At 45.8% G+C, this 19,975-nt stretch overlaps 1 protein-coding gene across 3 annotated transcripts in view; it reads right to left on the minus strand.

The window, feature by feature from the left end:
- Positions 1-19,975, minus strand: part of MYO18B (myosin XVIIIB) — a 258,994-nt gene that overhangs the window by 12,192 nt on the left and 226,827 nt on the right. For all 3 annotated transcript variants that reach the window (XM_086682197.1, XM_086682198.1, XM_086682199.1), the window contains 2 exons: positions 16,062-16,106; positions 14,545-14,682 (listed from right to left, as the gene is read on the minus strand). In XM_086682197.1, coding sequence (XP_086538323.1) covers positions 14,545-14,682; positions 16,062-16,106 — 183 coding nt within the window. The remainder of the gene's footprint in view (positions 1-14,544; positions 14,683-16,061; positions 16,107-19,975) is intronic.

The following is a 19,975-nucleotide window of genomic DNA, read 5'->3' on the forward strand; positions in this document are numbered from 1 at the left end:
AAATGTTCTTCCTCTGAGGAGGAAGATGGGAAACTATTTTAAGAAGAACCATCCTGATGTTTTCAACTTACTTGCACATTGTTCAGCATCAAAGCAAAATATGTTTAGATACAGACAGAGGTAGCAAAGGAGGTGAAGGCAGAAATGAAGTTGATATACACAACTCCGGTCATTGTCCAATTAAGGCTACTAGAGTGGATGGTGCCTAGGTACTTCTGCAGTAGAAAAGTATTAAGAAGACGAAAGAAGGTGATTTGGAAGAACCGTTGCTCTATATTACCAAAAAAACAAAAATAAAACAAAACAAAAAAACCCAGCAAACATTTTTACTTATCCTTCAATGTTGAGCCCAAGGTTAGCCTTCCCCCACCTCCCAGGCTGGGAGAGGTGCCTCTTTGGGCTCTCATAGCCCTGCCCCCATCACTCTGTAGTGCAATTGCTTGTTGACTTACTTATAACTCCCAACAAGACTGCTATGAACTAGATCGAATTTTTCTTCTATGAATCCTGGGTATCTCAAGAGCGTCTGAAGGGAAGTTCACAGAATGGAAAGAATGAAGAAACGGAGGAGCAGAGGGAAAAAGGGGAATGTGGAAACATAGATAGAATGAACAAAAGGGCTCCTCTCGTTGATGAATTCAGACCCCGGCAGTGCTGCTTCTCAGCCAGCCAATCCCACTGCTCTGAGTTTAAGGAGAGTAGATTCAAAGCCAATATCTGGTACACAGGCTGGAGGGCATGCTTCAGGTCTAATCCCAAGCCAAAAGCCTGGTTTCACTGCTACGGAGTTTCATCAACTTCTGGAATATCAGAATAGAAAGAGCTTGAGCACCTCATCCTACACCTGGAACACCAGAGAAGGGAAGAGAACATCTCAGCTCATAGTCTGACGGGACGGTGGAAGTTCTGGGTCTATACTTCTTGATCTTCTGATACAATTTCCACAGTGTTTTGAAAGGACAAACTGGATATGTAAAGGCATTAAAATCTCTAATTGGATTGGAGATTCAACTTGGGTCCAACACACTTTAATACATGTTCAGTGCCTTCCTTCACTTTTCATAGACATTGCCGCAGCGAAACATGGTGCAAAGGCAATAACCAAAAAAAAAAAAAAAAAATCTTAGACGTATTCATAAAAGTACCCAGTTCCTCATGAAAACACAGTTTTAAGTGAGTGGAAATTATTCAACCAGCCAGCCAGCCAGCCCTCCTTACATCCATCCAGTAATACATCCTTTACTGAATCCATGATCCCTCGCAGTACAGAATCTTAAAGTCTAAAAGGGAAAGTCGATTCACCGCGTTATGACTGGAAGGAAATACGAGTGAACCTTCACATCGTCCTAGGCATGGAAACTAAAGAAGAAATGTTTACTGAGCAAAGGGAGTAGAAAAGCTAGCTCAGCATTCAATTTCCAGATATGATAGATGAGCTTGTATCAGAGAAGATCTGCGCTTAGAAAAACTAGAAAAGCTAAGTTTAAATTTACAGGCATCGGAGAGCACCGAAGCCACCAAGACTTAAAGGATTAAGTTCTGGAAAGAGGAAAGAATGTTGAGGTGAGCCCAGCTCTGTGGCACTTTTCCTCTAGAAAATTGCTGATCTTGAGGAAGAAGAACTAATCTCAGGAACACACATTCAGATATCAAGACATACATATAGAGCTACATTAATTAAGGCAATGATAAATCAGCTCAAAGATAGACAAGTAGAAACATGGAATAGAACGGGGTCTAGAATATATATAAAATCAGTTGCTTTAATAGAAGATGATACAGTTTTAAAATGTGGAAAATATTTCTTTTCAAACACACACACAAGACTAATTGCATATTTACATGGCTATGAATCTTAACCCTTACCTCACAACATAAATATCAATTCCTGATGAATTGCATATCTAGATATAAAAGTTATATCAATACAGCGTTTACCAGAAAACACAGAGAGATATTTTCATAAATTGGGAATAGGCAAATAACTCCTCGATGGGATATATAAAGCACCAACCATAAAGGGAAAATATTCTGAATTCAGTTATATTAAAATGAATAACTTCTGTTTGTCAAAATAAACCACAGGAGAGTGAAAAAGGCATCCTACCAAATGGAGTAGATCCTCATACTCAAGAAAGGACTTACATGTAGGGGCGCCTGGGTGGTTCAGTCGGTTAAGCCTCCGACTTCGGCTCAGGTCAGGATCTCACGGTTTGTGAGTTTGAGCCCCACGTGGGGCTCTGTGCTGACAGCTCAGAGCCTGGAGGCTGCGTTGGATTCTGTGTCTCCCTCTCTCTCTTCCCCTCCCCTGCTCACTCGCCTGTGTGCTCTCTCTCTCTTTCAAAAATAAATAAACTTTAAAAACATAAGAAAAAAAGAAAAGACTTAAACATGTAGAATATAGTTAAGACTCCTACAAATCAATAATGAAGAAACAACCCAAAAGAAAAACCATAATGAGCAAAAGGCTTCACCAGACATTTCAGCAAAGAGGATATCCCAGAGAACAGATGAGCACATGAAGAGGCTCATTTATCAGGAATGTACAAGTTAAAACCAAAAAACATGGCCCTAACTCATATCCACCAGGATAGCTAACATTAAAAAAAATGACAGGACCAAGTGTTAGCAACAATGCAGAGCAAATGGAACCCCCGTTTCCTGCTGGTGAGAAGGTAAATTGTTACCCCTGTCTTGACAACAATTACTAAAGTTGAAAATACACCTCTCAGCAATTTTACTCCTGGGTATACACCCAACAGAAATCTCAATCCATGCAACAAAAGATCTGTACAAGATTGCTCACAGTAGTGCTATTCATAACAGTGTTAAACGAGAAACAACCTGAATGTCTATTAACAGAATGAATAAATCATTATTACATATTTCTACAATGGAATATTATACACTAGGGTTTCTCAGTGGTGGCATAGTTGACGTTTTAGACCAGATAGTTCTTCGTGGTCAGTCCTGTACATCATAGGATGTTCAGAGGCATCCTGGGCTCTACAGTAACACCCCTCTCTGCTAGGACGACCAAAAATGTCTCCAGACATGATCAACTATCTCTTGGCAGAGAGGGGGGTGCAAAAGTGCCTCCAGTTGAGAACTGCAGTTCTGGACTAGAGAGCAAAGAAAACAAAACAGAACAACATGTTGTTATGTAACAACAGTATGAAGGAAACTCAAAAACGTAATATTAAAAGAAAGAAGCCAGAGGCCAAAGAGCACTTACTCCTGGATGCTTCCTTTCATATTGAGTTCAAAACCTATCTAATTTATAGTGTTAGAAGTCAGGGTGGTAGTTACCTGTGAGGAAGGAGGAGGTCATGACTAGGACAGACCCAAGAAGGGTTGTAGGGGCACCTGGGACGATCTGGTTTTGATTTGGGTTGGCATGACACAGGTAGGACCAATTCTGGAAAATTTCATACAGATGCACTTTCCTGGATGTATATATCAACAATGGGTCTACTTCACGGACATAGAGCTCAACGGGAGAGCCACAGATTCCAAAAGAATGTTCTGAACCATCACCGATGAATCCCAGTGTTTTTACACAAACCTGCAGCTAAATTAGATGAGCCTCAAAATTCCTGAAAGGTCCACAGATCTACCATTCAAGACCTGGAGTTTTAGATAGAAAATAGCTGCCCCCCGCCCCCCCGCCTTCTCATGGAAACCTGTCCAAGAATCCTGTTGGCTCCAAGGATGAATCCTGGGCAGAGCCAGACTTCTGGTTCTGCTTGCTCAGACCTTGGGTCCATGGTAAATGTGGTAAAATGTTTCAGTTTCCACTAAACTTCCTAATAGTGGTAAAATGGAATAGAACCCGTTTGTCCCAGGAAGACATAAAACCGTATTCATGGGAGGCCTCTTCATGAAGTATATTCAGGATGGATTAAAATAATTCTGAGCTCCGGTTCTGAGAATGCCGAGGCCAGTAAATAAATGTACTATTGAAATAAGATTAGTGGTGGATGCTTAACCTACTTTGGGAACAAGCTGTTTTTAATGCTAAGTACCATCCATTCACATTTACATAATTAATGAACTAATTACAAACGAATCTTATCTAATCATTTAAGCAGGCCTCGTGTGACCCATCCTTGCCTTCCTTTCTGTAGTAGAGTAATTGCACTTCCCTGAAAGGCATACGACTTTATTTTAAAAACAATACCCTGTAATTTAGACCTTTTTACTAATTCAAGCCAGCCTCATCCCACGTAAAAATCAACAGGGCGAAAGGAAGTTGGTGTCTCAATCTTGTTCTTTTTTAAACCGAGAGCTGCAAGCCGTGAGTATAGGGCTGCAAATGTTTACAGAAAGCAAATTTTCCCCAGAAAAAGGAAAAGTTGTCATGCCATCGTTTAGCCAAACGAACAGCGGTTGTGTTAAATCGGCACCAAAGCAAATGATACATACAACAGTAATTAGCGAAGATTACACAGTAATTAAAATCACGATGATTATGTGAGTGAGAATAATTTATACAATAATCTCCATGCTCACATTGCAATATGGTACAAGTCCAATAGCAACAGTGGAGAGCCATGTTTGGTAATAGATTCAAAGCACGGCATCACTAATTATGTGGTGATAGATGGGTCACTGAAATTTAGGGATAAAGAAAGTCTCTGACCAGGGTACACACAATTTTATGTGGACTTCCCAAGGCTACCAAATTGGACCTCAAACACTTGAATGTGTCTTCTCTGTTCTCACTCTCCTCTCCTACCTCTTCTCGTTCCTTCTCCAACCCCCGTCCCCCGGCTCTGTCTGCATAATTTTGTCCACTCACATAATGCCACCTTCCCCTTGGTGGAGAATATTTGCTTTGCTTATTTAAAAATTTTTTTAATGTTTTTATTTATTTTTGAGACAGAGAGAGACAGAGCATGAGCAGGGGAGGGGCAGAGAGAGAGGGAGACACAGAATCCAAAGCAGGCTCCAGGCTCTGAGCTGTCAGCCCAGAGCCCGACACGGGGCTCAAACTCACGGACTGTGAGATCATGACCTGAGCTGAAGTCGGACGCTCAACCGACTGAGCCACCCAGGTGCCCCTGCTTTGTTTATTTTTTTAAAAAAATTTATCCACCCCCTATTAGTTTTCTGTTCCAGGTAAGGCATTCTATTGTCCTTTGGGGAAACCCTTCCTCCCCCAGTGTTTCTATGGTTTGAGTGGGAATAAAACCCATATTCCAGAACCAGGTGAGAACACCAACTTGAGCCTAAGGTAAAAGGCTCCTTCATTCCCCTTATCTGTCTGACTGGTTTGGAACAGACATGTGATTCCCTTTGGGCCAATGAAAGCCAAGCTCAGGATTTTTGTGGAACTGTTCAGAAGAAAGGTTACTTCTCTTTACTTTTGGACTCTGAGTGGTACAGGCACAAGCTTGAAGATCTTGGCTGCCATCTTGCTACCTCAGAAAAAAGCCAATGCCGAGAGGAGTGGATCAGAGAGGTTGCTGAAGGATCAAATCCCCATGATCACTTTTGAATCCCTGGATCCCCTAATGCCTGAAACTAGACCTACCTTTGGTTTCTAAGCTGCATGAGCTAATAGTATTTTTCATTTTGTATAAGCCAGTTTGAGTCGGGCTTTTTTCTGAGGTAGTGACTCAGACACTATAACAAGCTCATGGTCAAGTGGCTGATAAGTTTGGATTAGAAACCAGGTCTACCACACTGCAAAGCCTGTTATCGCCTCTTACCTCTTTTGAAGCGTATCTTCAAGACCTCCGCCACATCTAGTTTAACACAGTGCCCGCCACTGACCTCTGCCCCCGGTCTGCATTCTGGGGTTGCTGAGGCCCAGACCTTGAGCATTCCCCTCTACATTCCATCAAGACTGGAGACAGTCAACCAGTCTGGGAAGTCCACCCTTGGTATTGATTACCAGCATTAGCCATCAAATCACTCTTATGTGGGGCCAGCCTACTTCTCTATCCACTGTCATTTATTTGTTCCATGCATATTTATTGAGTGTCTACTATGTGTCAGCCACTGTGCTAGGTGTTGAGGTACAAGAGGAAAAAGGTGAAGTTTGTTTCCTTAAAAGGCTCACTGCCCCATGAGGGAGAAAGACACCCAAACAGATAAGCTCAACATAATATGGTAAGTGCTATGGGAGAGGGCTGTGTGGGGTCTGTAGGACTGTGGTGGTCATGCACCTGACCCAGCCAGGGCATCAGGAAGCCTCCAAAAGCAGGTAACCCACGAGCTGAGTCTTGGAGAATGAGTAAGAGTCTGCTAAGCACAGAAACAAGAGAAGGGTGTCTAGTCAGAGAGAATATCATGGACAAAAGATCAAAGAGGGGGGCCAAGAACATAATGTATGGGGGAGAGCTCTAGTCCACATGGGGCACAAAATATGAAGAAGACAGAGAGGGTAATGAGACCAGAAAGGTAGGCAAAAGCCAGATCATGAAGGGCGCCGTAGGCCTGCTAAGGCATCTGAATTCCATCCTGTTCTATCCGGGAGGGCAGAGATCAAAGTTTTCTGTCCAGGGCAGATGGCAATTATTTTTAGCTTAAAAGCCATCTGATTTCCATTACAAGTACTGAATTCTGCCAGCACGGTGCAAAGATAGTCATAAACAATATGTAAAATCAAAAACAATAAGGTGGACAAGTCTGTGTTCCAATAAAACTTTATAAAATCAGGTCGAGGGCCAAATTTGGCCTGCAAGCAGCAGTTTGCTGACTCTTGCAGTAAGAGACGGGAAGCCACTGCAACTAGACTTTCATTTTAATTTGTTTTAATTTGTTTTATTACATTTCTTTATTTTGGAGAGGCAGAGAGACAGAGCATGAGCGGGGGAGGGACAGAGAGAGAGAGGGAGACACAGAATCCGAAGCAGGCTCCTGGCTCCGAGCTGTCAGCCCAGAGCCCGACACGGGGCTCGACCCCACGGACTGTGAGCATGACCTGAGCCGAAGTCGGCCGCCCAACCGACTGAGCCCCCCAGGCGCCCCAACTAGACTTTCATTTTAAAAGCATCACCCTGGCTGAAGTATAGAGAATGGACGAAGGAAGGACAATATTGGAAGTTCTTTGCCAGCACCTAGGACAGAAATGACGGTAGCCCGACTTACCGGTGTTGGTGGTGAGGATGGGAAGAAGCAGAGAGAGCCAAGAACGTTGAGACGGGGCAGAATAAACAAGATTTGGGGATCCGATGAATATGAGGACGAAAGAGAAGACATGAGAGTCTGAGACGACCCAGCTTGGGAGGCTTTATGAATGAGAGAACCACCAAATTCGACACTGATAACACAGAGTAGGCGGGAAGGCAGGAGTTTCCTCCCAGATATGTTGAGTGAAGACATCTGGTTAGCGATGTGGTTGGCGATCTTCTCGGTACAGGCAGTGAGATATGATGTCTACATTTAAAACCCGGGAGAGGGGCGCCTGGGTGGCTCAGTTGGTTGGGCGGCCGACTTCGGCTCAGGTCATGATCTCGCGGTCCGTGAGTTCGAGCCCCGCGTCGGGCTCTGTGCTGACCTGCTCAGAGCCTGGAGCCTGTTTCGGATTCTGTGTCTCCCTCTCTCTCTGACCCTCCCCCGTTCATGCTCTGTCTCTCTCTGTCTCAAAAATAAATAAACGTTAAAAAAAAAAAATTTTTTTTTAAATAAAAAATAAAAAAAAATAAAACCCGGGAGAATGTAAGAGTTGGAGGTCTAGACTGGGCGTTTTCCCACTTACGATAAGGGTGTTAAAAATCACGAGACGATCGTCTGGGATCAGGTGGAAAGCAAAGCAGCAGATGAGGGTGGCGCCCCGTGAAACCCCCCACCCACACACATTTGGGGACTGGGGGTGGAAAGGAAAAGACCAGGGGTTTGAGGAGCTCCAAGGAGCAGAAATGTCTAAGAGGCCAAGTAAACAGAGAAGTGTTCGGCAGTTGCTAAGGGCAGGGATACGTCTAGAAAAAAGATCAAGACTGGAGCACATCCCCCGATTTGTCCCTTGGGAATCTACTGGCGTGGTGAGGCAGGTTTCAGGGAGCGGTGGGGGCCGGGCTCCGGGTTGTAGGCAACGAACGAGGCACAAACGTGAGGCGTATGAGTGCAGATGGCACGTGCGGACCCCCACTCTGAAGAAGCCTGGCTCCAAAGAGGAGAAAAAGGTGGACTTCGATGGGACTCCGGGGTGACGGGGGGGAGCACACCATTAGGATGGGGAGGACCTCAAGGTGTTTCTCACTCGTGAAGAAGGACGACCGGAATGGGCAGTTGAGCAGACAGGAGAGAGAGGGGACACTAAGTGGACCGGAGGGCTGCAGGGGAGGGGGGTGTGTGGGGTGCAAAATGGGTGCCGGCAGGGCCGGATCTCGTCTTCTGAGACCAGAGGGAAGATGGGGAGAGGTCCCCTGCTTTAACACTCTTCCAGCAGGACAGCAGGGCAGTGGCCGGAGTGGCACATGGCAGGGGCCGAGCTGACCGTCCCTGGATGGCCCTGGCACCACCTGCAGCCAGGTGTTAAGAGAGATTCCTGAGCCAAGTGTTCCTGCCACCACCAAACCCATAAACTTCCTCTCTGGGGGCCACGAAGGTAATTTAGTGTCTCCATCTCCAGAAGCGCTTGCATTTATCAGCAGCAGCTGCACGGTTCCTGGTCTGTAAATCATAAGGCTCTAGGTGTATTTCTCTTGGGCTGACGTCCCTTATAAATAATGCAGTGAATGCTTTTATTTTTCTGGCAGAAGACTGCTTTCTCTCTCTCCTCTGTTTTTAAAGTGACCTTCTTTCTCAGTCAAATTCGAAACGTCCAAGAGTCTCCTCTATTGAGCCCTACGACGTGCCAGGTAACACGGGGCTGGGGACACGGGCGTCTCAGGCTCTACTACCTACCGTCTCCTCGCAGAAAGGACACTGGGACAATCTGGTACCCATATCTGGTAGTAGTATCTAATCAAGTTTAAAACGCAAATGCCCTTGGACCCTGAGAAGAGTCTGCCCATGTGGATGAGAATGTGTGTTTTTATTTTTTTTTTAATTTAAAGTTTTATTTATTTATTTTGAGAGACGGGGGGTGGGGGAGAGAGAGAGAGAGAGAGAGAGAGAGAGAGCATGCATGAGCAGGGGAGGGGTAGAGAGAGAGAGTTCCAAGCAGCCTCCACACTCAGCACACGAGCCCGACGTGGGGCTCGATCTCATGACCGCGAGATCACCACCTGAGCCCATGTCGGACGCTTCACCTACTAAGCCACCCAGGCGCCCTGAATGTGTGTGTGTTTTAAAGGCTTACAAGCTCAGAGAAAATACCTTGAAAACAGCTAAAAGCGGAACAAGAAGCCTTTAATTAAAGAATCCATGGCTTAGCTTGCACACCTTTTGCAGGAATTAAAAGAATGGTAACAGACCTAGGCATACTGATAAGGAATGATCGCCAAAATATATTGTTGAGGGATGTCGAAGGAGAGAAAGACATTGTAAGAATTTATGTACCCCATCATGTACATAACAAAGCATCCTATCATTGATGGTGGATACCTTTGGGAAGGGAGCTGAGATGGGGGTCACCGTGGTTAAGAGGGTTTTAGCTTTATCTGTTCTATTTTGAGTTCCTGAACAGGGCGGGGAGCGGGGGCAGGGAGTATTTGTAGATTACTTGTGCAATTAGGAAGAGCTGGAGGGCACTTGAGCTCTAAGCCAGGCCGTCACTATACGCTTGGGTAAGGTATTTCCCTCTCCAGACCTCCATGTCCCCCGTCTGTGTAATGAACAAATCACATCAGATAATTCTAGGGCTTCTTTCCAACTCAGAAGTTCTTGCAGCTTTAAATTGGAAACGTATTCCAAGGACAGTGCTCAAAATGTTCAGGGCTTGATCTGGGGGATCTGGCACTCAGTAGGTATCTTTCGGATGGCTGCTGAATGTTGAGTAATAATCCTTATGCAGTTTTAATAGTAAGAACAGCTGTATGCCAGTAAATGCTGCAGGTGAGTAATCTGCATCCCCAACCTTGGATAAATGTCAGAGAGCCCATGGCAGGGAAGCAGATACAAATACAGGCTTTGGAGGGATTCAAACCTGGGTTCCAATACCCGCCCTTCCACTTGGCTGCTATGGGATACTGATCAATTACTGACTCTCTGTGACTCGCAGTCAGGGCTGAGCTGTGACCAAGTATGGTTACTATTTCTGTTCCAGCCTGGATGTTACGGTCAGTTACTCACTCGAAAAACATTCATTGAGCACCAACTGTGTACCAGCCCCAGGGATACAGATATAAGGAAAATAGACAAGAAGTTTACGGTCCCTTCTTGCCTCCTGCCCTTTCACTGTCCCTGAGCACCACTGCTCTGAGCTGTCCTGGGACAAGCCTGAGGACTCGGAAGGGGAGAGGGGAAGAAAAAGGGGGGTGAGGCCCTGGCGAGAGCTGCCTGAGCATGTGGAGGCAGGCTCTGCCTCAGGCAGAGCTCTAGAAGCCGGGGTAAGACCATCTGTGCCTGAATCGGTTGTCTCCTCTCTGTCTCTGGGCCTCAGATTCCTCTGCTGCCACATGGGGGTAATGTCTGTCTCCTGGGCTTCCTCTGGGCATCCAGCAGATACTGACACGAATAAAGCTAATTTTCTTGAGCTCTCTCTAGGTGCCAGGCTCCGAATGAAGACAAATGTGTGCATCATCTCATTAACCTGACAACAACCCAGATTTATTCACAGAGAAACATGGACAGAGAAGTTGAAAGATCTTGCCCCAGATCTCGCTGCTGCAAAGGAGCAAATAGAGGGTTGGAATCCACATGCTGCGACTTCCGTCCGTGCACCCAAACCACGGCAGCCTCCCACCTCCCACTCACACGGGTGTTCGGCCACTTAGGATGTAACCGAAGGGCTAAGGATCCTTATCACGCACGTCACTACAGGCATGCCTCGGAGATATTGTGGGTCCCGTTCCAGACCACCGCAGTAAAGTGAGGATTTCAATAAAGCGAGTCAAGTAAATTTTTTAGTTTTCCAGTGCACATTAAAGTTATGTTTGCACCACACTATTACATCGTAGTCCATTAGGTGTGCAACAGCATTATGTTTTTTAAAAGCATACTGAAGGGGCGCCTGGGCGGTTTAGTCTGTCAGGCTTCCGACTTCGGCTCAGGTCATGATCTTGCGGTCTATGAGTTCGAGCCCTGCGTCGAGCTCTGTGCTGACCGCTCGGAGCCTGGAGCCTGCTTCCGATTCTGTGTCTCCCTCTCTCTCTGCCCCTCCCCTGCTCATACTCTGTCTCTCTCAAAAATAAACATTAAAAAAAAGCCTGATCAAGTCCATACCTTAATTAAACCTTTATTGCTAAAAATGTGAACCATCATCTGAGTTTTTGGTGAGCCATCATCGTTTTGCTGGTGGAGGGTCTGGCCTCAGTGGTGATGGCTGCTGACTGATCAGGGTGAAGGTCGCTGAAGGCTGGGGTGGCTGTGGCAGTTTCTTAAAATAAGCCCGCATATTGTGCGCCCCATCAATTGACTCTCCCTTTCACGAATGATTCCTCTGCAGCAGGCGATGGTGTTTCATAGCATTTTAGCCACCGTGGAAACTCTTTCAGAATTGGAGACCGTCCTTGCAAACCCCACCGCTGCTTTCTCAGCTACGTGTGTAGAACCTTCTGAATGCCTTCTTGTCACGTCAACAGTCTTCGCGGCATCCTCACAAGGAGCACAGTTCATCTCCAGGAACCACTCTCTTTGCTCATCCGTGAGAAGAAGCAATTCCTCCTCTGTTCACGCTTACCACGGGTTTCTAGCAATTCGGTTCCCCCTTCAGGCTCCACCTCCAGTCCCTGCTCTCCTGCTGTCTCCACCCCATCTGCAGCTACCTCCCCCACTCAAGTCTAGACTCCTCCACCCTTCCATGCGGGATGGAATCCACTTCGTCCGCACTCCTGTTAACGTCGCTGTCTTGACCTCTCCCGTGAATCAAGAACATTCTTAATGTTCTTCAGAATGGTGAATGCTTTCCAGAAGCCGCCATAGACAGGGAGTCCTCTGATGGATCCGGGCAAATTGGGAAGCTTCCTGTCCATCGGTAGCACACCCGGTCACCCAAGAGCTCCGATGGCGTGGGGATGTATGATGAGATTAATGCTGTTTTCAGGCCTGCTAACACAACATCCATTCTGCAGCCCACGGACCAAGGAGTAATTTCAACTTTCAGGTCTTATGATGGAAGAAATGCATCTGAAAGCCGCCTTGGCTTCTCCTCTCTAGCTACGAAAGTCCTCCGACAGTGGGAGCTTCCGTCTACACTGAGCCTCTGCTGTCTTCACGAATGACCGTAGCCAGATCTTCTGGATAATTTGCTGCAGCTTCTACACGAGTGCTTGCTGCTCCACACCCTGCACTCTTGGGTTCCGGGGGTGGCGTCTTTCCTTAAACTTCGTGACCCAATCGACTGCTAGCTTCGAACATTTCTTCTGTGGCTTCCGCACCTCTCTCAGCCCTCACAGAATGGAAGAGAGTTTGGGCCTTGCTCTGGATTGGGCTTTGGCTTAAGGGAGTGTGGTGCCGGGTTTGATCCTCATCCAGACCACTGAAACTTTCTCCAGATCAGCAGGAAGGCTGTTTCTTTCCTTATCATTCGTGAACTCACTGGAGTAGCACTTGTCATTTCCCTCCAGAACTTTTCCTTCGTGTCCACCGGTCGGCTAAGCATTTGGCACAAGAGGCCCAGCTTTCAGCCTCTCTGAGCTTTCGAGGTGCCTTCCTCACTAAGCTGAATCGTGTCTAACTTTTGGTCTAAAGGGAGAGATGTGCGACTTTTCCTTTCACATGCACACTTAGAGGCCACTGTAGGGTTATTCGTTGGCCTAATTTTAATATCACTGTGTCGTAGGAAATAGGGAGGCCCAAGGAGAGGGAGAGGGGCTGGGACACGGCGGATCAGTAGGGTCGTCAGAACATACACAACACTTACTGACTAAGTTCACCATCTTACATGGATGTGTTTCGTGGCGCTCCAGGATAATTACAATGGCAACATCAGAGATCACGGATCACAGATGGCCATGGCAAATAAAATAATGAGGGGAAAGTTGGAAATGTTGCAAGAATCACCAAAATGTGACACAGAGAGACAGATCAAATGCTGTTGGAAAAATGGCACCCGTAGGCTTGCTTGACAAACCTCCAGTTTGTAAGTAACACAATATCCGACAGTGCGACAGAGCGAACACGACAAAATCGTATGCCGGTGCGATTATAATTACAAAGCTCGGATATTATGTTAATGCGCATTCACATGCTGTTATGGCTGCCTCCAGTTCTGCTTCACTGCCTTATACACTGGCCGATGGGGAGAAACAGGGGCGTTTACTTATCAGGAGAGAATAAGTCCTCAACCTTTGGGGTTCATGGAGGAGGTGGCTTTTTCTCCATATAGGCCTTTGTTTTTAATTAAGAGCAGTAATCAGATGATCTTGCTTTAATTAACTCCCCTGATGCATCCACACTCTAGGAGCCTCTCTCTGATATTTTCGATGTCAAGTTTTTCAGCCTAAGATTATCTGCAGGCATGCGTCAGACATTTGCCATTTGCTGAATATGCCTGAAAGGTTAGCGTGAACTTCCACCCCCTTCTTTTTGTAGAGACAGCCCCCTCCTTCAGAGCAAACACATTTCAAGTCAGGAAGGGATTGTCTGTATTTGCTCCTTGAGTCTCTGACTTTTCTTTCTGTCTTTTCACGTTGGGTCTTCTGTTACCACAAAAGGAGTATGCATTTCATCTTAATTATGCATCTGCTTAATCCATAATTTCTGATTTATGTCTGTTAGCTCCTAATTATAAGAAGGCCACCCTTGAAAAGGAAAACCAAATGAGCTGAGAGAAACGAGGCTGAAAAACTAGGGTGATGATGGATTTAAGCCCTAAACTAAGGGTGCATCCTGAGGCCCGTTTATTGAAGGAAACTATTGTTGGCAATCCTACAGATTTGTGAGAGTTTCGTCTCAGGCTGTAACTGAATCCATCACCCTCTGTGGTGGGGAAAATATAAAACCTTGACATTCAGAACAAAGCTAAAATCTCTGAGGGAGAAATTATCCAGCCTAACTGTCAATGATACTGATTTGCCATTTAAAAAAAAAAAAACACAAACTCAAATACAGAAACACTTAAGTGAATATGTTTACAAAAGAAAAATTTAAATCCAGAACCATCCATACATGGAAAACAAGGAGGGCTTGCTTTAGATAGAAGGAAACTATAATAAATCCACAGTTATTTAAAAAATGTTCACCACATGCTTTTTAAAAAATCATCATGAAAATGGTGCTTTAGTGAGGGCTGTATTAGATCTTCATCATTTTAACTGTTTGGAGCAGTAAACACAATTATATTTCCTGTTGCACAGATGAGGAAGTGAAGGCTCAGAGAAGATAATTGACCTGCCTAAAGTCCTTCAGGTAAGAAGTGGCAGGGTCATAGCTCAAACTGTCCAAGACCATGCCTATGCTGGAGAAAGTGGAAGACATGAACAACAGCCTTTGAAGGATGAGATTTTTCAAGCTATTGGCCATCCAGAGACAGCAGGGAGATACTCTTACCTGGGACTGAGCGTGTGGCTGCTGATGACTGACTGTCGAGAGGGGGTCCTCACGGTATCTGTGGCCAGGGACAGAGTACAACTCAGCCAGGACTGCAGACTGCCTTCTGGCTGGGAGCTGAGGATGGAGACATTATCTCTAGAACCAGAAGACAGGATGCTGTCAGCACAATGACAACCACAGTAACAGCAATAACTAGATATTAACCCCTAAGCATAAGCCAGGCATGTGCTACATGCTGTACTCCCATAACGTCAATCAGTGCTCACAACACCATCCCTGAGACGTGAGAGCCAGTGCTGTCCCCATTATATAGATGAGAGTAAACGGAATTTGAGGAGGCCAATTTGGGTCTTGCCAAGGTCATCCGTCTAGTTAGTGAAAAAGTTGAGATGCCAACCCTGGTTTCTCCGATTCTAATGCCCTTGCTACTAACTACTGCTCTTCCTTGGGGAGATAAGCACTCTAATATAGATATTGAGGCAATTCTGATTTTAAAGTAAAATTTGGCATTGAATTTTATACCAAGTGATAAGCCCATGGAATATGTCAAGTGTGAAGGTCTTAACTTCTTGCCTGCCTTAACCAGAATGTCTTTGTAGACAGAGCCTTTGCTTTTATGTCCCCTAATTCTGAAAGCAGCACAGGGTGAGGCTATGTGGGCCTGTCACTGATTTGGGTACTCAATGATTATTCTGTTTTCTAGTTGATATACTCACTCAACTATTATCTGTCAATATTTATATCAATCTTTATATCTATAACTATATATCTATTTTGATATCTGTATCTGTATTTATATATGCCTATATTTGTATCTGTCTATAAATTCATTTGTTTGTTTATAGCATGCTCCATGCCGGGCACCATGGGAAGGACGTATAAACATGAACCCAACATTGAACTTGTCCTCAAGACTCCATCTTACCAGAGTAGACATCTAATCTATAGAGATAACCACAAAATAAAGGAGAAAATTATTAAGGCCATAGAGAGGGATAGAAAGTAGGAGAATTAGGAGGGAGCCTTGATTTGCTTCTTGGAGGCATAAGGGAAGGCATCAAGTAGGGATAGCTGAGCCACAACTTGTTTGAAGGCTGGGGGTTGGCCATGCAGGGCCTGGGGAAAGGACTTTGAGCTGGAGGGAACAGCATACACATAGGTATGGACGTTGGAAAAGGGCAGGGCATGGGTGATATGCAAAATAGGAGTCCCAGGTACAGAGGGAAATAGGGTCAGATATGTGTGTCATTCTGAGGTAATAGGGAGCCACTGAAAGTATTTGGTGGGGACAGTGGTATGGAAAGTCATGGGCTTCTCTGTCTAAAAGAAGTTGGGCTGTTCAATAATGTGTCCCCAGTGCTATATGTTGTGACCATGGAGTCAGAGCTATCGTGGCATTGCCAGTAATTCTCCAAGCGGGCGTGCATGTTCCCTCTGCGGACTGGACCCGGAGAGCCAAGGGCTTGCCCTTGGCTTCAATGTCAACTGCTCAATTCCACTCAGGGTTCACTTACATCTCTTTTCCGCCATGGCTGGTGCAGTCCACTGCCGTCTGGACACTAGAAAGAGACACAAGAATGAGTCTGTCCCCCTTGTGCTTCCAGGGGAAGAAATGGTCTTCGATGTCAGACAAACTTCCAGCCTTTGCCCCTGTGTGATCTCAGGCAAGTCACCCTCCTTCTCTGACCCTCCTGGGCTCCTTTGTAAAATGCGGTGATGAATGGGGTTTGGTTGTGGGGCAGACTAAGCGAGATAACCCTTGTAAACGTCGCGGCCTGGTTCCTGACAAATAAATAGTGTTGATTAAAAGGCAACAACCATTATCCCTGCTCTTGTTTGAGTACAACCAGTACTGCTGTTATTAACAGCGTCATTATTGTCAACAAGCAACGCGTTTGCTTTATGTTCTTTGTGAGTGCGAGTGAATCAGACAAGAGGGCAGGTGGCCAGCTTTCCAAGGCGTTCTGGGAAACTCCGAGACTAATTACAGTGGTAGCTGTTCCTTAGGGAGCATCCCTTCATTCAACAAAGATGCTCTACCTGTGATCTCATCTAACCATCCCGCCTATCTCCATTTAGTGAATGAGGAAAGGGACACCCTTGTAAGGTCACATAGCTTTGAATCCATCCCAGGTCTGTAAAAGCTATTAACCTCATGCTCTTTACCAGTTGTCCCGCATGCGGGTGTGGACAACCAGACCACACCCTCGGACACCAGAGACCTCATCTGAATCCTGGCTTCACAAGCCAGGGCCTCCTGCTTTGTTCTTCGCATGGAATCTGGGGAATTCCTTCCTTAGAAAACCTGGTTGTTCTCCAAGGGATGTACCTGTGGTTCCTTGGTCCCTATCCTCGAGGATCCGTCAGTCTTGGGGCTCCTATTCATATCTATCTGTCCCCACCAGACTGCAAGAGCCCCTCATGATCCAAGAACGTGTTTTATTCATATCTTTAGCCCCAGGGCTCAGGCCAGACCAGAAGTCCTTTCAGACAATGTTTTGTGAATCCAATGAGCTCCAGCCATGGGCTAAGTCCAACCTACAAACGTTTTTTATAAATAAAGTTTTATTAAAACACAGCCACACTAACTCATTTCCATGTTGCGCATCACTGCTTTTGCTCTACCGTAGCAGAGTAGTTGCAAGAAAGATCATGTGGCCCCCACAGCCTAACATATTTACTATCTAGCCCTTTATTTTTTATCGTTTTTTAAAAATGTTTATTTATTTTTGAAAGAGAAAGACAGAGCGTGAGCAGGGGAGGGGTAGAGAGAGAGGGAGACACAGAATCCAAAGCAGGCTCCAGGCTCTGAGCTGTCAGCACAGAGCCCGACGTGGGGCTCGAACTCATGGACCCCGAGGTCATGACCCGAGCCGAAGTCAGACGCTTAACCAACTGAGCCCCACTGTCTAGCCTTTTAAAGAAAGGATTGCTGTGACCTCTCCACCATAACAAAAGCAACCTTTGTGAATGACCCTGGGAGAAGAAGAAGAACGACCCCCAGAGATGCCCATGATCTAATCCTTAATCCCAAGAACCTGGAGCTACATTTCCTGACACGGTAGAAGGGACTCTGCAGATGTGGTTAAGGTTAAGCATCCTGAGATAGGGATATTATCCTGGATTATCTGGGTGGGCCCAACCTAGGCCCTCACATCCTTCAAAGCAGGGAACTTTCCCCAGATATGGTCAGAGGGAGATGTGGCTATGGAAGATTGGCCGAGAGGCAATATTGCCGGCTCTAGAGATATAAGTGTCACAAGGTGTTTTGGTATCTTCTACAACCTGGAAAAGGTAAGGAAATGCATTCTCCCCTAGAGTCTCCAGAAGGAACACAGTCCTTTTGATACCTTTATAAGGCCAGGGAGATCCTTGCTGGGCTTTTAAAAAAAATGTTTATTTATTTTTGAGAGAGAGAGAGAGAGAGTGAGAGCGAGCATGAGGAGGGCAGGAGCAGACAGAGGGTAGCAGAGGATCCGAGGGGGGCTCTGTGCTGATAGCAGGGAGCCCGATGAGGGGTTCAAACTCACGAACTGTGAGATCATGACCCGAGCTGAAGTTGGATGCTCAACCGACTGGGCCACCCAGACGTCCCAATCCTCGTTCGGCTTCTAAACAACAGAACTGTAAGATAATAAATCTCATGTTGGTTTAAGCCACTAAATTTGTGTTAATTTGCTACCGCACAAAAAAAAAAAAAAAAAAAAAAAAAAAAAACCAACCTTGCAGTAGAACAAAACTGTCTTTGCTGGGTGACCCTGAATCTTCTTGAGGATCTATAGACAAAGTTTTGATGGAGCTTTTCTTTAAATGCTTACTGATTTATTTTGAGAGAGAGGAACAGAGGATCCTAAGCAGGCTTTGCAATGACAGTGCAGAACCCAACTCAGGGCTCCAGTTCACAAACAGAAATCATGCCCTGAGCTGATTTCCATAGCCAGATGCTTAACCGACACAGCCACCCACGTGCCCCTTGATGTAACTTTTTAACAAACTATTGAAAATACTTTAAAAAAAATCCACTTTGCGGGGAGTGCCTGGATGATTCAGCGGGTTAAGTGTGTGAATGGTTGGACAGCACAGAACCTGCTTGGGATTCCCTGCCCCCCTCTCTCTCCACCCTGAAGTGGTCAATGTGAGTAGATCCGATTCTGATCCTCCTGCTGCTCTGGGTCTTTCCATGCCTCTGCTGGGTTAGGGTTGTGGAAAGAATAAGACACTGAGAGAAAAGGCGACCAAAGCCTAGGGGCCTCGCTGTGTGGCATGGGTCTACTCTCTTTCCTGCTTGCGATCTCAATTTCCCTCATTTGGGGTAAGCCTCTGGCTCCTGCCAGACTCTGGCTATCACAGGAGCTAATCCCAGGGCCCGCTTCTGCCTTAACAGAAAGAACCGGGTTTTCTAAGCCAATATTCTCTATGAGAAATCAGCAGGCAGCAGGCGTGACCCATCACTGCTGTATCAATGACTGTTGCACCCTGTATCACCACGCAGGGAAAAAAAAATGGTGAAGAATCTTAAGAAGCAATCTCATAAGAGGGTAAGATTATCAGTGGTCATTATTAGTGCCTTCGAAGCCCTGTGACTCTGGAAAAGAACCAGCCGCGAGAAATAAAAAGACACAGGTATGGATGCTTATGGAAAATAATCTTACGTTTTTATAGAAATTTTTATCTGTGCACTGGTTGCTTTTGCCTGTGAACTCATGTCACTGCACGTCCACAGAACTCCTGAGGTTAAAGTCAAGGTCTGCTGGCCATGCTGCCTGTCGACTTCCTGATGACCCCACTCTACCTGCCATTTTTGAAGGTCTCGACAAAATGGAGTATGTCTGAAATAAAGAGGCGGGGTGGAGACGGGCTTCTGGAAGCCACCTCACGCCTTATGGTCCGAGAAACTGCGGAAGGCACTTAACAGCTTCGTTCTGAGGTGGTCTGCAGCTTGGAAGGAGGGGGAGGGGAAAGGCTTTCAGGCTGAAGCAGGCTATTTTGTTCTGCGTGATCCTGAGACTCATTGAACCGGATGGGTAGAAATCGCCACCAGGTTGACTTTTTATAAGCCGTGGATTATTGGTCCTGGTAGATACTGGAGTTTGTACACCACAGTCTACAGAGCCTTTGCATTCTTGGAGACCTCACAGGGGCGTCTAAGGGGTCAGGGAGAGAGACCAAGTAGGGAGGCTTGACCCCGAACCTTCATTTCTTTCTGCACTCCATCCTAAGTTAGAATTTTCTCCAGGACTTTGTGTTGGTATACAAAATAAAAAGGGGTGGGGTTCTACTTGAGAGGGAGTTTGAAACCCACTGACCCTTTTATCCTATGAAGAAAGAGTCTCTGTGCTCCAAGTTCCAAAATGGGACTGCATTTTTTACTGCACCCCCTGTCTTTTTTTTAATGTTTATTTGTTTTGAGAGAGCAAGAGTGAGCATG

The sequence above is a fragment of the Puma concolor genome, chromosome D3, assembly GCF_028749965.1.
Source record: "Puma concolor isolate L17-30 chromosome D3, mPumCon1.1.hap2, whole genome shotgun sequence".
NCBI classification, from domain to species: domain Eukaryota; kingdom Metazoa; phylum Chordata; class Mammalia; order Carnivora; family Felidae; genus Puma; species Puma concolor.